The sequence below is a fragment of the Chelonia mydas genome, chromosome 6 (assembly GCF_015237465.2).
Source record: "Chelonia mydas isolate rCheMyd1 chromosome 6, rCheMyd1.pri.v2, whole genome shotgun sequence".
Lineage (NCBI taxonomy): Eukaryota > Metazoa > Chordata > Testudines > Cheloniidae > Chelonia > Chelonia mydas.
Window position 1 is genome coordinate 119663632 of NC_051246.2, and position 18242 is coordinate 119681873.

Sequence of the window (18242 nt, forward strand, 5' to 3'; positions counted from 1 at the left end):
TTCCACTATGATATGCTGCAGTGTTTACTAATGATGTATCTGTCTGGGTATGTCTGCTGTGCTCAGCTGCACTGTACTGCAGCTGAAATACGTTGGGCATAACATCACTCCAGGTGTCATGTGCAACAAGCCCACCCACCATCATCCGTGGCCACAAAGAAACATAAGAACTGGTTCTTGCTCTGTGTTTGACCTTGTAAAGTCACTTTGCTAAACCTAACAGGCAAGCCTGACCTCCCTACTTTGGAAATGGGAGAGCTGAGTGAAAAAACCTGGGAATCTTCCATCTGAATTATTGGGATATGAATAAATATGGCTACTTAATACCTCACAGCATGAATAATATCAGCAACATTTGGAATCCAAAAGATTTGTGTCTAGTCACTTCCCCTTCTCAGCCTCCCTTCCTGCTTACTAGCTACCTCCCTACCACTGCTTCCTCCTTCAATACAAATTCCTTTGAAGCTTTCTCCTCCCTAACTATGGGGCAGATCCAATTTAATGGTGTCCCTTTACATTTTCAAGAGTACTGCCAGTATCAATATCTTTCTACAGCTATTATTTTTGCAGTAGTTAGATCAAGTCAATATCCAGTACTCTCTGTTCATGGCTCTACAGATGTGGGTGCATAGACAAGCCCCAAATACTTACAAAATAAAGGAGACTCTTGCTCCTTTCCCTTCCCCCCAAACTTAGTCACACACAGATTTCTTGAGCTCCACCTTGTGACTGTTTCATAGTAATGCAAAATTCACAGCTGCACAATGAGACCTTTGACAAGGCCAATGTTACAGTAATTGAAATTCAGCTGTGCAGAATGAAACAAAACCATTTGGAACAGCTCCCCAAATCCCTAAAAAATATAAGCTCCCAACACATCCTGATAACTTAATCACATCCTTTACCTCACAAACAATTAGGAAAGCCCACTATGTACCAGGGCACTGATATGTTGTATCTATATGTTCTGCAGATTATACGGAGGACATACTATTAGTGTCTGCTTGTTCAGAGCACAGGCTGCCCCCACTGAAATCAATGGCTGCTTTGGGAGCTCTGTAAATCAGAGAATAAATGGTTAACTCTATTACAGTTTGTGTTACAGACAGACGGATGATGATGAGAGATTTGAAAATCCCTGTAGGCCTATTTTGCTATGAGCTTGATCCAAAGCTCACTGAAGTCAATAGGGGCAAGAACCTCAACTTGTCCCATTGATAGGCTATGCAGATTTACATCATCTGAGGCTCTGACCTGGGAATCTTTCCATTGAGTTCAGCAGGCTTTGGATCAGGCCCTTTGTAGCTGGAGAATCAGCATATTATTTGTCTTTCTTTTCCTCTACATCTCTTTCTTTTGCCTGTTCTATTTCTTTCTTACCTTGGTTCTACATGAAGACTAAGATGGTTTTATGACTTACGCCAATATACAAGTGTTAACTTCCTCTAGTTATATGTTGAAATTTGTCATGTCTGATTATTTATTTTGTCACTTTTTCGGTTTTATTTATTTTACCTTTTTATGTATTTTTTGAGAAATATTAGTCATCATAAAATTGAACAAACCATTGTAAGTGGATAGGTTACCAAGGCCTACTCTTATTTTCTGGGCTGCACAGAGGTTTTGGGGGGTCTGGGACAAAATCTGAAACTGAGGCCCTACCAGCCTTCCAAAAAATTTACCATGGAGATGAAATAGTTTAAGTAGAATATTACTGAAAAACTTTAAAGCTGATTTATTATCACAAAAGACAAGTCACACTATGTTTATCTTTCTTGCTCTTCTTGACAAACACATTTCTGACGCTATCATAATTTGGGCTCTTTGCAAGATCACACACTGTTAGCATCACTAAGGCCAATATACGCATTTTTGGCTCATGGTAAATCAGAAGTAGTTTTTAAATCAGGGCTGACTTGTTTGAGTGCTCCCCTTCGGAAAGTGAAATCAGTATGGAGATGAAAATCCTTAGAGCAACACAGGTCTGTGGGAAAACACACTGCAGTTCTTTTTCATAAATCTTGTTTAATTTAACTGTAGTCACTTTTCCAAATAGCGTCTCTCTCTTAGATTGTTTAAAAGGGTGAATTTCCTCTTCTATTAAATCTCTCAAGTAGCCTTTTGATAGTTCTCGAGCTTTTGTGATATTGGAATTGGCATAATTTATAGTTGGCTTCCAAATAAATGAAAACATGCTGTTGATTTTTGAAGCGGGTTCAGATCTTCTTGTATTTGTGTGGATGAGCGAGTCTAAAGCAACATAAAAAATGTCAACCCTGAACTCAGTTTCTTGGTTTTCATGGTCGTACGTGGTGGTCCTGTCTTCACCATAGTGTGTTTTCCTCTTTCTGCTTCTTTTCTTCTTGAAATCTTGTTGAAGGCCCAGGTCCACTTCTACAAGTTTTGACTAGTCAAGAATCAGAGGCAAAGATTCTCAAAGGCGCTCCAGTTCACTTAGGAGTGATTTCGTCAGCCTTGATTCTTCATCAAGTGTAAGCTCAGAGTCTTGAAGTAAACTCCTTAAGATGCCAATGGCTTGTAGAGCTTTAAACCAGAAAGTAGCCAGTAAAACAAATTTGAAAGACTTTAACCATTTAGACAAACATTCCACTTCGCTGCATAAGTCCACGGGCAAGTCAAATTCTTCCTTCAGTTTCACCAAAGCTTGTAGAATTTCCCTTCTCTAGTGGTTTCACTGCTTCAATTCCTGCACCGGGTTTGCTACATACTATGCAACAAAATGTTTGCAGCTTCCATCAGGCAGGACTGGAACAGAATATATCTACTGACAGACTGATCAGGCAGAGAAATGGTTTTGTACCCTTTGCTTATTTCTATTGATATTGATATATATTCTTTAATTTTATTCCCGATACGTGAATGACTGACATGTAGAATTGTAGCCCACCCTCTTCATAAAATTCCATATGAGTTTTATTTAAGCTAGAGTGCCTTCATCACTTGCCCTTATACAGCTCAGTAATAAATAAAGACTCACGCTATTCAAAGACTGACTGTCTCACATACAGGCTGTGCAGAGAGTACTGCAGCAGGACCTCCTACTTTTATATGGAGTCCGTCACAGCATTGTAAGCCTTTTTTCCATTTTCTGCATTTTATTGTCTTTGGAATTCATGTAGTATAATTGGGTTGTGCATAGTAGTTGTGCATATTGTTCCTTGGGCTTGGAGGCCCCCTCAAATGGGGGGAGGGCTCAGGGCAAACTGCCTCGTTTTCCCCTCCCCTCACCACCTTGGCCAGCCCTGCTTATTTTCATAAATATTTACAGACATTTTAACACTTTGTTACATTAAATTTTATAACGGTCTAAATAGATTGCAGAATACTTTAAAATACATGAATATACAGCGCACACTTAGGCCTCAATTCTGCAAACTCTTACGCACAATGGGACTAATCAAGTACTTAAAGTTAGGCATCTGTGTACTGTTTGCAGGACTGGGGCATTATACCCCTGGAAAGTTCCCACTGTTATATGACCTCTCAGCTGAAGGGATAGGGGCTGCTTTCAATATAACTCCAATAAATAATAATATCTAGTTCTTACATAGCACTTCCTATCCATAGATGTCAAAGCACTGTACAAAAAAGGTGACCACCATGACTGCCGTTTTACAGATGGCTAAATCGAGACAGAGGGAGGTGCAGCGACTTGTCCAAGATCAGCCAGAAAAGCAGTAGCAGAGCTGGGAATAGAACCTAGGTCTCCTGAGTCCCTGTGTAGTGCTCAATTCACTAGGCAACACTGTCTCTCTATTTGCCAGTGGACATGTCCCTGAATAACACTGACCTTTAAACTAGATTTGGGGCTGGATTCTCCTCTCACTTGTACCAATCAGGCACAGTTCAATGGAGTTTCACTGCTGTAAGTGTGAGAGGGGAATCAGGCCCTGGATTTTGCCATATTTTACATTGACCTAACAGGAAGAAACACACATTGAAGCCTCTGCAATATAAGCTTGGAAACTGAACATTCATTTTCCAGATGAGGTGTTTGCTGAATGTCACAGAACAAAAGGCAATTGGTCCAGTGCACCCCGCAATGCCATTCATTCTAACCAAAGCCCTAACCAACTTCTCTTGTGCTTGTACAAATGACACGGCTGTAAACTCTGATAAAGAAAAGAGAAAAGTCTCACCGAATTTGGAGAAATATTTCCTGGCTGCAGGCCCATACATGCCAAGGTTTTGGCCAGTTCTGCTGCATTCACCCCACAGTTGGGTGCCACGTTGGCTTGGCACCTAATATGTACATTCATTTTACACACTGAGGGGGTGAAAAATAAAATCAAATGAACAATTGGAACAATGCTGAGAGAAAGGCTCGGAATGTTACCGCTGAAAAATAACATGGACTAAAGGATTTCACTCCAGAAAATCTACATCATTGCCCTGATCCTGAGCTACAGAAGCCAAAGAGAACAAGGCTATCGACATCAGGTGACAGTACACCAAACATGATGCAACATGGTCAGATGTTCATTTGTGTACATGTATGAGTGTGCTGGGTACAAGGGGTACATACACTACTTTGAAGCTATGCTCACAGGTACAAATTAGCTCCAGAATGCCATGGAATTTAGTGATACACTTCAACAGTGGTTGACAAAAAAGCTGGATGAATAACTGATGTTTCAGTTTGCTGGGAAAACTGAAAATTTTAGAATTATCATCAGCGGACCAAAAAGTTGAAAAAAAAAAAACATTTAGGGTTCCACAAAATATTTCATTTAGTTTTTGAGCTTTTTAAAAAATGGTTTTTAATTTTTTTTAAGGTTTTTTCCAACCAAAACTATTCAGCTAATTTGAGACAAAATTGCAAAATGTGTTGGTCAATTTGAATCTGCATTTTTTTAGCAAAAAAAATTTGTTGAAATTTTTTTGCCCAATTCTAGTTTACAACTCTCTAGTTTCACATCCATATCATTCAACAGAAAACTCACACAGACAGAGAACACTGGGGGGAGGTGAAGGCAGATGGAGATAGAGCATTTGTTACTTAAATGGCTTGATAATAATAGTCATCAAACAAAAACTAAATGCTGGAAAAGCCTTTTCAGTCAATTAACCGTGTGACAAAGAGCCATGTTAATCAACAAACACTGATGACTTTTCCCCTGTTAATGTTTTTTTCTGCTACCTTGTTAGTATTCACTGCTTAAGCAAAGGCTCTCAGGTACATAGAAAGAGCAATGCTAGAAGTAGCAATATCCATGAGTATTTTCAGCTATGTGAGTGAAAGAAAATTGGACAAACAGTGCAAATTAGAATCCACTCTGCAGCCTGGAAAAACAAGAGCTATAAATCTCTTTTGTATCCACAGACTAGAGAGGAGTGTAATATTCTTTCAAGAGTTTAAGCTAAAATATACAGGAAATTGTTCCTCAGCTCTTTGATTTTCCACACATCCATAGAAGTTTTCCTAAGAAAGCCTGAAGAAAGAATAAGGCTGGCTTACTTTTACACTGCAGTCCTTGCCGCATTATCCCCCACAGCAAAGAACCACAATGATCGCAGAAGGTTGGTACTTTGTAATTGTGGATCCTAAACTTGTGAGGAATGTTGATTCCAAATCTTTGTTCCAAAACCTGAGAAAGAATCAAAAAGACACACAGGGTAGAAAACTCCGTGTATGTGTATATATATATATATATATATATATATTTATACATACACACATATACAAGATAATTTTATTAATAAAAAGTACATTAATGTAAGAGCAGGGGGTTGGACTAGATGAGCTCCTGAGGTCTCTTCCAACCCTAATCTTCTATGATTAGGAACAACTGCAGAATTATTTTAAAAAATCCCAGTTCTGAAAGTGTCATCTTTGTTCTCCACTGCATTGTAATTTACCGAATGGGAATGCTGTAATGTATTGACTGAGCTCTAATCAGCAATCAGCCTGCTCTGGCAGATTTTTTGACATGCCTTGTAAGTAGAACAAAGTAGATTTTACAAAGGATTCATTAGCTAATTTCAAATTCTGACAATGAACTTGGAATTATTAAAACTAGATGGGACTTCTATTTGCCTCATCACAAACCTATCTCAAGCCATTTAAGTACTGAATACAAATTATTGCTAACTACAGGAGTTTGTTACTAACTAATCAGCATTAAAATGTTTAACTTATGCGTCACATGCAAAAATAAAATTCTTTAAAATGCTGACTCTATCATTTTTAGTACATGGCATCAGTTTTCCCAGGCCTTCCAAAATTCCTCATCTCTTTTTTACCACTTCTTATCAATGTTTATTTCCATTTTGGACACTGGTTCATCTCCACTTCTCCCCCACCCCTCTCCCACACACACATCTGGGGTTATCCCTCTTTTCCAGTGTGAACTATTTAGATCACAAATGCAGAATCAGAAAACTTTAGAAAACGTTACACACGTTGAACAAATAGATCCTGTTTTATTTTGTGCCTCAACATTTCGGCCCTGGCAGATTGAAAGGTGAATCCATTATCTTAAGTAATTAAAAATATAGGTGCTAATGGAACAACAAGTTTCAAGTCAATTATACCTCTTGAACTTTCTCTCTCTCTCTTTTTGAAAAAAAAGATATTAGGTCTTTTTTTCATTGAAGTGACTAATTGCCATCTTGAGAGATTCCGTATTTGACTGACATTTTAGGATTGGTAAGAAGACATATTAAAGTTTAGCTCAACAGTTCTGGTAAGAAATAGTGAGCAACGGCATCTGTTCGCATGTTCTGGAAAGAACATTATTGGTTACAATACACCTTTTGTGGTGTAGCTTTACTCCATGACTAGTAATATTCCTCATGGATCTTGGTCCTGGATGGATACTATAGAAACACAGGACATAGGATGGTAAGTGATGATCTGGGTCAGAGTCCAGTCGCCTGCTCTCGCAGGCAACCCTGTCATATAATCCCATTCATAAATTTATCAAGCTCTGCCTTAAAATTAGTTAGGTTGTTTGTCTTCACTACTCCTATTCAGAGGATTGTTCCAGAGCCTCCCTCCTCTGATGGTTTGGAACCTTTTCCTAGTTTCCAGCCTAACTTTATTCATGGACAGTTTATACCCATTTGTTCTTGTCCCAACATTGTCCTTTAGGTGAAACAGCTCTTCTCCCTCCCTGGTGTTTACTCCCTGATGTATTTATAAAGCGCAATCATATCCCTTCTCAGGCTTCATGTTGTTAGGTTAAACATATCAAGCTATTTTATTCTTCTCTTGTAAGAAAGGGTCTATAATTCCCCTGATTACCCTAGCAGCCCTTCTCTGAATTTCTGGTTCTATCATGGACTGGGACATGGGTAGTCTGAACCAGTGGTTAGGGCCCAGGCATGGCCTAGTGGGTAGAGCTGAAGCTCTTCCTAGTGGTTGGAGACAGGAACAGGAACCAGGAGTCAGAGCCAGGAGATGAACAAGGGCACAGGGCTGGCAGACTGGAACTGGACAGGAACAAGGCATGAACAGGTCTGGAATGAGGCTGGAAACAAGCAGGTGATCACAGCTGTGGGGGTAAATGTTCAGCAGCATGCAACCTGCTGCTGGTTTAAATGCACACCTGTAGGCTCCTCACAGCCAATCAGGTGATGCTGCCACAACCCAACTAAGCTCATGAACCAACCTGAGAGCTGAGCCAGCCAACACCAGGCTCAGCTGAGGGAAATCGGGCCCAGAGTTCTTGACAGTTTTGAATTAATCCTTCTTGAACATGGGTAACCAGAATTGTACCTAGTATTCCAGATGAAGTCTTACCAGCACTTTGTACAATGGCAGAAATACTTCCCAATTTCTAGAGGAAATACCTCACCTGATACCTCCTAAATATTATCAAGCTCTACGAATGAGCCATACAATTCACCAAACAGTCACATCCTTACCTAAAAGTGTGCCAAACAGAGCAAAAGCTATGGAAGAAGGAAGAATTAATAATAATAATAAAAGATCAAGAGGTGATTTGATTATGGTGTACAAGTACTTTCTTCAGGGGGAAAACAGCTACTAAGGGGCTCTTTAAGGTGTAACAAGGAGTCCAAGCCAGAGAAATTCAAACTAGAAATAAGACAATTATTTAAAAGTGAGGGTGATTAATCATTGGAACAAACTGCCAAGGGGAGTGGTAGATTCTCCAGCTCTGGAAGTCTTCAGATCAAGACTGGATGCAAACATAACAGGCTTTAGTCAAACACAAATGATTGGACTCGATAGAGGATGAAATTATATGGTCTCTGTTATGCAACAGGTTATACCATATTATCTAAACGGTCACTTCTGGCCTTAAAATCTATGAATCTGTGAATGGAGATAAGAAGCCAAAGAAGGATAAATTCCACTATTTTGCAACCACTACCACCCACACAAACCTGAAGATTCAGGAAGTCTTACGATCCAAGTAACCAACTGTGACTTTACCTTGGTGTCTGTCTTGTCAATATTGTTTTGGCACGTGCAGGCTGTAACAATTAGATGATGGCAACGCTTGTGTACAACACAGGTGCATACTAGGAAACAAAAGAAGCATATTGAACTTTATCAAAAAAGACTTAAAATGTATCAAACAATAAACTGGGCTCTGCTAAATTCCATGTAAATCATCAGCAGATAATGGAACAATAGGAGAAACGTACATCCTGGCTGAGATTTTCAAAGCCGCCTAAAGGATTTGGATATCCAGTTTCCATTAATTTTAACAGAAATTGGATGTCCAAATCCTCTAAGAAGCTTAGAAAATCTCAGCCCATATAAATATCGGGAGATACATGCAGAAATGTCAGTGCAATCCAAACATGACTAACAATGAACTAAATCAATATGACCACCGAAATCTTCCAATGAAGAATATTTCAGGTGATGCAAACAAAGGCCATAGAGGACATTGCTTTGATAAATTTCAGACCACAGACACAGTCCAAGGCAGTGCCTCCAAGAAGGGATATTTGCGAGGCCAAATGTAACTCACTGGTGAGTGTGTGTCTAGAGATCCCCCCATAGCCTTACGCTTGCTTGCACTCGCAAGGGCCTATCAGTAAATGAACCCTTTCTTTTTGTTGAGCTTAGGCAGGAGACATTTGGTTTATCTGCAGTTCAGGTCCATGTGAACACACTGGTGTCCCAACACACCTCGTAAGAGCCAAGCTTCATTATTAGACTTACTGAAAGACCATTCCTGCAGGAAGCCAACTTAGAGGGCACAGGCACAGGGAAAGGGAGAGGCCAAGACAAACTGATGAGAATTCATTAAACAGAAAAAAATACTGTAAAAATCAATACAGCATATTACTTTGCATTAGGCAAAAATAGTAGGTCAAACCACAAAGTTTCCTTTTGAAGTAATTTCTCTAATGTCAATTGGTTTTAATTGCATTGTTAAAGGAATTATTGCAGGGAAAAGCCATCCACCCAGGGGCCTGGAGACTGCATGCCTAATGACGGCTGGGCACTATGTTGACGTGACACAGGTCCCAAACTGACAATAAGCTACGAGGAGCTCCACTGACTTCAGTGGGGCTCAATGAAGTGGCAGGAGTCCACCCCCATGGAGCACAGGATTGGGGCCATAGCATGAGGATGTTCCTGCGTGCATATGTATGAGCATACTCTCATGCAGCCAGCCTGATAGCTGCTAATTCACACCTTCTTGGTTGGCTCAAAGAGCAGAATGAATAGTGACTTCAGAGAAAAGAGCAGACAGCATGGCCCTGCTGGAAGAAGATGCATCTCAGTGTTGGAATATTCAGTAATATACGGTATATGGATATAACACTTTACCTTGGCACTGGTATCCCTGCTTCCCAAATACTCCCCTGTTCAAAACAAAACAAAACAAAACATGGAACATGATTCACAATCACAAACCAAAACAGTTTGGCAGTAGTTTCATGAGGGCAGAACTGAAAGGCAATGAAGCCCAAGCATTCTGCTTTCCAAAGCAAACAGCCAGTGGTGACAAGAAGACAGTGAGCGGGCCGAGATTCAGTGCATGTAACAAAGGGACAAGGAAGGCTTTGGCTCACAGGGTAGGCTGTCAAAATGCATCTCTCTTTCCACATTAAACCTCTCACTGTATTTCCTTAAGTACTTCACCTACATTACTCTAAACAAAACAATTATTAGATGGACCAGATTACACGAGCTCCATAATTACCTCTGAAGGTCTTATGTTCCATATGGAACAGAGAGACATAACAGAGTGGGAGATAATTACCTCTCCCTCTACCCATGCTCTTCTCAACCATTTCAGTTTAATGGATTGTTACCCCCTACTCTTTCTACCCATATTAGTTCCACAACTATTAACCTGCTCTTTATGCCTTGAATGGTTTTTGTCTCCTCATCCACCCAGCGCTCTCTCTCTCCTCCCTCAAACCCACTTCTTCCAACAGCCATTCCTGCTTTCTTCTCACCATCAGTAATTCACACAGCATCAACTGAACTGCTGTCCAGGGTCTCATATAACCATTAGTCTTGTCTAACTCAGGCTGTAAGATCTGTTTCTTAATCAATATTTGTAAAGCACCATGTAACTAATCCAGTATTGATCGCTGCATGGGGGTATACCTGCTAGAAAGAGTGTAAAGGTACGGTTATGGGCATGTCTACATGGTCACTTAGCACATGATAAGCTGGGGTGTAAATCTACAAAGCACTAGCTTGCTGTGTACTAACTCACAGCATGGACCCTGCTACTATGCACTAAAAGTTCTGTGGTGCACTTTGACCTACTGCTGCAGTAGTGGGGTTCACATGGCAACTTAAGTGTGCAGCAGACTAGTGAGATGTACAATCACGACCTAGGATGACATGTGCTCACCATGTGCACAAACCCACAGTGGAAGGAAAGGCCCAGGTTGTTGTTTTTTAAGTCATTCTTACCAGATAAACTCCTTGCAGTGGGAGCAGTACGTTGGTTGTCGCAAATATGTAGCCATAAATTTGTGCCCGTTGACCTGATGTACTCTTCTTCGCATAGCCCTCTGGCGTTTCCGAGTAAAATTTTTAAAAATTCTCTCTCTCTGGAGGGTTCCTATACAGAAAAAAAAATACAACATAAAAATTAATTTCTGATTATCTATAGAACAGGGAGAATAATTATTATTTTATATAATGCTTCTGACCATATATCTCGGAGCGCTTTACAAGGTTATCAATCATAATAACCCCAATTTAAAGACACGGAAATTACAGAGAGAAATTATTTGGGCCAGATCACAGAACAAGACAATGGCAAAGAGAGGAACTGAACCCACATCTCCAGAGTGTCAGTCCAGTGTCCTATCCACTAGATCATAATTTTCACTTGCTCGATGAATGCTGTTTACCTCACCTTTGTTGCTCTCATGCTATATCTAAGCATCACCCTTTGGGGGATTTTTTCCTTTAAGTATTAAACAAAACGTAAAGGCCTGTATGTTTAAGAACTGATCAGTGGTTTTAGGGGACTCAATTCTTTGGTGCCCACCTGGCGGCCTCTTAAAGGAGCCTGCTTTATCAGAGGTGTGGCATTTAGCACTTTCTGAAAATAAGGCCCCTTTAAGTTCTCTCACTTTGTGCACACAAACTGAATTACTCCAAATCACTACTCAATTAAAAAATTTAGGACTAATTTAGCCATATAAAAACATCTTCCTGCAAAGCTAAAGTTATGCAAAACATGCACTGACTCATTTCTAAAGCACAGAAATGCTGTCTATATCAATAAAGCCATTCACAGATATTAACGGATATCTAACATAAAATCATAGTGGTCTTGCATTTTCCTATATACAGAGCACTTTTCATCTAGAACGAGCCCAGCACTGACCAGGTTTGACCTTGCGTAGCTTCTCAGATCAAAGGCAGCAGACATTTGCATCAGATAAGACACGAATATTGCAATGAACAGGCCAGTCTAGGTGTACTGCTGCCCTCTACTGGATGGAATCAGAGCTGATCAACCGTGTATTGTGCTACACTTACTGTAGAATGCTAATGGAGAGTCTCCTCTAGTGAAAGTGCTCAGGGCCCAGGAGATTAAAGGTTCTATTCAAGTTGGTGTCAGGAAGTTCTGCATGCCATGGTGTTCAGCATAGTGACAACTCAGGAGACTGTCGAGTTGCAGACTCATTCGCCTATTAGCTTATGATCGACACCACTTCCCCTAATCATACCTGAAAGTGTAGCTACTAGTACCAGAGGCGATGTGTCGGGGTGGGGCACATGGGGTCACATGCCCTACTCCTCTCCCTCACCCCCCAATTTGCTGCTTGACTTATATTGAGCATGCTCAGTAATGCCTGCTGAAGCCGCTACCCTCACTGTGCCCCCCACACTATCGGCAGGTATGGGTCATCTCTGGCTACTAGTGTAATAACCACCACATTTACCTCCTAAGAATGGCCTGACAGAATGTACCCATGTCCACACCCTACATGCTACTGTTATAATCTTTGTACAAGGTATATCTTGTAAGGTATCATTCGAAAATTCATAATTCGCTGGTCAATACTGTCCTGATAAAATATGTGTGGCAACATTGTATGTGCGGTTATAAGATTTCCCCGTATGATGTTAACGACAAGTTTCAAACATGTGGCAAATAGGTCTGTCCACACGTAAGTAGTAAACACTGTTATCAAGCAGGAAGGGAGACAAAGGAAGTGAAAACAGGTGGCAAAACCAGCAGGAAACATCCTTACATATAGATACTCTATCTCCTGAATCTCAGCTAGAAATGTTTTCCAAGTGGGGGACTGACACTATAAAAAGGAAGAACAAACAACCCCAGGCATCCTATCCTCTCTCTCTCCCCCTCCCTCCATCAATTCACTGCTTGAGAAGGGACAAAGGGAGCAGCCATTGAACAGAAAAGGGTTCCTGGCCTAAGAAGTCGGGCCAGTCAGACTGTTGAGAGCATGTGGTGAGAAAACTTTGCTTTGAATTTAACATTGTTTGTCAAGTTAGGCCTTACTTGTGTTTTATCTTTATTTTTCTTGTAACCGTTTCTGACTTTTATGCCTCATTACTTGGATTCACTTAAAATCTCTCTCTTTGTAGTTAATAAACTTGTTTTACTGTTTTATCCATTGTGTCTGAACTGAAGTGTGTGAAGAACTAGTTGAAATAATAAGCTGGCATATTATTATCTTAAAGAAATAAAGGACTTAACACACTTGTATCATCCAGGAGAGGGTGGGCAGTACAGGACATATACTTCTGGGGGAAATCTAAGACTGGGAGTGAGTTGGGGTCACTCTGTACTATAAGCAAGGCTGGTAAGAGCCAAAGCATGGCTGGCTGGCTGCAGCGCACACAGACACAGAGCTGGGAGTGACTTGCATGCTGGAGGCCTTTTGTGAGCCAGGAGGGAGGCTACAACAGCAAAGCAGTGTGAAGGGCACTCCAGGTTAGAGGGCAGGGGTCACACAGCTCCCCATTAGTCGGGACTGTATCCTCAGTATGTCACAAATGGGTTGAAAAATTTTCCCATTTTTCAATCAGCTCTGCCCATTAGACATTTTTTTAAACAACAAAAAATGCTGCCAACTTGATCAAGGCTTGAGGGGGAAAAGAGTTAAACATCGTAAGCATATTTCATGGTCCTTTCTGCAGGAACAGAGATAGAGGAAGTCATGCTATCAGTGCGGCAGCCAACCATTTCAAAGGGATGCCAACCATACGATACACTCCAGTCTCTTTGAATTCTTGCTGTATAGCTTAAGAAGGAAAACTATCAGTAAAGCTCAGATTTTTTTCTGCTGGATACTTTAGTCTTTTCTGCACATGCTTCCTTTCACTTGCACAAACTGGAAATTTCATACCTGATGACATACCTAGGACACTGAAGACTGCTTGCCTTTCAAGACAGCGTGAATTTATTTTTAAAATGAAAACACACCATAAATTGGGATCTGCTCATTAAACAAAGCAGGGATGTGGTATGTATGATCGAAGAACTTAAAAAGAAACTTGCGTTCTTTATAGCCAGTCTTCTAGCTAACGTAAAGGATATTGCTCAGAAAGACAACAGGAAATCATCCCAACACATGCTTAACTCCCATTGAAGTCAATGGGCTTAACACAGGAATTGTTTCACTGAATGGGACCCATAGTCCATCTAATCCAGTATCCTTTCTCCAACAGTGACCAATATCCGATGTTTCAGAGGAAGCTGTAAGTACCCTGCAGCAGGCAGAGACGGGATAATCTGCCTCTGACATTAAGTCTCACTCTGATTTCTAACAACTAGTTTAAGACCTGAAGCACAAGGTTTAACATCCCTTCCAAATGTTTTGTTATCATTAATCATGGTGACTCTGGATATTCTTGATCTCCATACAAGTCTCCAATCCCCTTTTGAATTCTCCTAAATTCTTGGCCTCAGTGACTTCTTGTGGTAATGAATTCCACAGTTTAATTATACATTGTGTGAAAAAACATTTTTTATAATTTTTTAAGTTTGCCATTTTCTAATTTAGTTGATTATGCCCTTGTTCTTGTATTAAGCACATGCTTAAGCACTTTCCTCAACCACGGCCAAAAAAAAAAAAAAAAACAAAAAAACAAAACAGCAAGGAAAGTATCCTGCATCAGAGTTTCAGCACTGATTATGCACCTCCTCGGCATTGAAGGTGAAATGAAGAGAAAAGACTATAATGTTTGTAAGTGTCCCTGTTTATTCAATGCATAGTAAATGGACTAAAGAATAATTTCAACGTACAGCTTGCTTTCCATCAGTTGTTCCACTGGGAAGCCCAGAAGATCCTGCCCTTCACATTTTGTCACTCATGTTTGCCAGAACTTAAGAGAATGTGTTTTTAATTTATCATGTAAATTTCCTATTTTCCTTTTGGCTCTCCTCAGGGATCTGCACAGAGAAAATGCTCCCCTGTGCCATCGCAATTTCTAAGCATCCGATGTGTAACGACAAGCAATCAAGTTCTTTGCAAAAAGAAACAACTATTTAGAAGCCAGACTCATTAATCTCACTTAGGGGGATTCAGCTGTGCATTCATGAGCTTTGCCTCATTATTTTAGAGAGGCTGAGCTTTGGAATCATCTATCTAAGTCAAGCAAGTTAAGCTCTTATTTGTTTTCCTAAAAAACATCATCCCACTTGCTGGTGCTAAAGTTTCAACACCTACTCACTGCATCGACTATATTTTCAAAGCATTTCATGGGTGTGATTAAATCCTGCATAGCGTTTTGATGCTTTGAACAGTTCTTCAGACCCCACTAAGGGGCTTTTCTGTGGTTACCAGTTCATAACTGCTTTGGCTCAGAACCAGTACACTCGTGAATCTATGTGTTATTCCTTTATGCCATTTGGGGCCTTTGATCCTGGGAACAGGTAATTTGTAGACAAGGTCCCCCTGCCAGGGCGACCCTACTCAGGTCTGGAGGTGGTCATTTTATTCCCCTCCTCCCAAGTATTTCCTAGGAAACCCACTCAACAAACAGTTCGTTCTTGTCTTAGCCCACTGTTTAAGAGAGTCCTCTGAAGCTCATACTGGTTCCCTAGGTTTACATGAGTCATGTCTTCTTGATAAGTTACATACAATCCCACCATAACACAAACATTTGCATTTTTAATACAAGCTCCTCAGATACTTACTTCAATAAGTTTTGTCCAAGATATTGAGGAAATTGCCATACTTGTTACACTCAGCAACTTTTAAATCTGGCCCAAATTTATTAAAAAAATGTTTGAATACACTAATTTTTCCTTCCAGTTCAAAGTACCTCCTTCCCCACAACCAACTTCCATCAAGATGGTAAAATCCCAGCAAATAACCACTGTTTCCACCGATGTAGTCATAACACCATCCTTCCAGAGACTGTACATGGAACAAATAAGAGAGCATAAGAGCCATTCTTGTTTGACACAGGGGGCTGATGTAGTAGCCCCACTTGTCTATAATTTTTAATATCACAAAGTTATTTATAGTACTATCTATAAAAACTCACATTGTATTCTGGCCAGTTTCCCATAGAATCTCTCCTCCCATACCCACCCACTTCCCCATTTTACAACAACATTTTACAAAACAAAGCAAAAAAGTCACGATTTGAAAAACTCCAGATTACTTTAGTACTTATAAACTTTTAAAACCCTCCAAACTCTGATAATGTAACTAGCAGTATGGTCCAAATTCCGCTATCATATACATGCAAGCAGCTCCCCAGTGAAGTCAAAGGGAGTGGCCCATACTGTGCTGATGGCTAAATTTAGCCCTCTATAACAGGGTGCTTACTGTGCTTGGTTATTTGTAACATTAACTACAGAGATGAATACTGAGGAGTCTCTTCCCCTTTCCCTCTCTCCAGACATACCCAGCACACATTCACATCAGTGGAAATTATGCATGCTGAGGAGCAGAGAATAAATAAACCACTAAGTCATTTGAGGACATTTGTATGTAATGGCATGCTATTCACCCTATCAGCAGTGTAATTATACTGCAGTACCCGCCATATTAGATTAAGTGATTCCAAAATTATTTGCAATGGAGATTCTTTTTTTCTTTCCACTGCATACATTTTTAGGTGAATAAACTCTGAGTCAAGAAAGTTCCATAGCTATAAAATAGAGATCATTCCCCCACCCTCAATAAAGCTCATATTCACATTTATATTTTTATTCCAACAAAATCATTTATTCATACTGTTCAGAATGTTACTACATATTGCTCCCTCCACCCAATGTTCTTTGCTAGGGTTCAACTCCCCCTCTTAATAAAACAAGAAAACTTAATTAATTCTGTCTCTGGTGAAAAGGCAAATGAGTGAGTTCACTGATCAGCATTTGCAGAATTTACTTGCTTACTCAGTGTTTGCTTCAGTTCAGTCCTTATCTGGATTTTAAAACTGCACCAATAAAAAAAAAAAAACCTACAGAGCCAGTTGTTCTAAGTGTTATGCTGCATAATCATTTGCTTCAAAGGAGATGTGGGATGAAATAGACAGACTGCCAGATCTCATTGACCAGAAATCAATCTCACTGTTGCTGTACCTACTGGTATTACTATGCTGGTTTTACAAATATAGGGACAACTGGATGCACAAAAATTCCATCAGCGTTATATTGTTCTTCCCCTCACACTCACTCAGCTGAATTCTAAACTAAACAAAAAATAAGAGGATTTGATCAAATAGTCTTAAATAATAATGCCAGTGGAATCAAATTTAGTCCCAGGATAAGATTCTCCTCCTGCTAGATAAACACGGAGGCAATTATTGAAAATAAACAGAGGCAAAACCAAGATGTTTAGTAGGAAAACACTGATCCTGTGACAAAACTTTCCTACGAAGACTTAATATCTTTTAAACCAAAAGAGTGCTGCAGATATAATCCTTCAGTTTGATGAACACAAAGGGCTGAAGACCCATTAGTTAAGACATTACAAACCCAACATAGCAATGGAGAAGGCACAATTCTACACCGACAGGAGGATGTGAAAGATATGATCTAAAATAAAAGGAGGACTTATGGCACCTTAGAGACATAAGCAAAAGCTTATGCTCAAATAAATTTGTTAGTCCCTAAGGTGCCACAAGTCCTCCTTTTCTTTTTGCGGATACAGACTAACACGGCTTCTACTCTGAAACATGATCTAAAATGTCACTACCATTGCTGACTGATCTGATTCTATGATTATTACTCCTGGGGAGTGAAAGTTTCTCATTTCATGACTAGTGTAACGTTGCACTCTGGATTAGCTGACTCGAGAATGCTTCTATCTTTATGATTCAGGGTCTTTTTAAATACTCAACGTTATACATTTTATGAATAAACTGGTTTCAGACTGACGGAAGCTAAAAGTTTATTTTTTTAACAAACAATAATAAGGTTACACTTATGACACTAAGATGACACGAAGCTGGGGGACAGGTAGATACACTGGAGGGTAGAGATAGGGTCCAGAGTGACCTAGACAAATTGGAGAACTGGGCCAAAAGAAATCTGATGAGGTTCAACAAGGAAAAGTGCAGGGTCCTGCACTTATGAAGGAAAAATCCCATGCACCGCTACAGGCTGGGGACCGACTGACTAAGCAGCAGTTCTGCAGAAAAGGACCTGGGGATTACGAGAAGTGGACGAGAAGCTGGATATGAGTCAGCAGTGTGCCCTTGTTGCCAAGGCCAACGGCGTATTGGGCTGTATTAGTAGGAGCATTGCCAGCAGATCAAGGGAAGCGATTATTCCCCTCTATTTGGCACTGGTGAGGCCTCACCTGGAGTATTGCATCCAGTTTTG

The 18242-nt window shown here is 40.2% G+C and overlaps 1 protein-coding gene across 1 annotated transcript in view; it reads right to left on the reverse strand.

The window, feature by feature from the left end:
• Positions 1-18242, reverse strand: part of PRKCH (protein kinase C eta) — a 169636-nt gene that overhangs the window by 90592 nt on the left and 60802 nt on the right. The window contains exons 3-7 of the mRNA XM_037901135.2: positions 10883-11033; positions 9779-9813; positions 8423-8511; positions 5480-5609; positions 4161-4288 (exon numbers count right to left, since the gene is read on the reverse strand). Coding sequence (XP_037757063.1) covers positions 4161-4288; positions 5480-5609; positions 8423-8511; positions 9779-9813; positions 10883-11033 — 533 coding nt within the window. The remainder of the gene's footprint in view (positions 1-4160; positions 4289-5479; positions 5610-8422; positions 8512-9778; positions 9814-10882; positions 11034-18242) is intronic.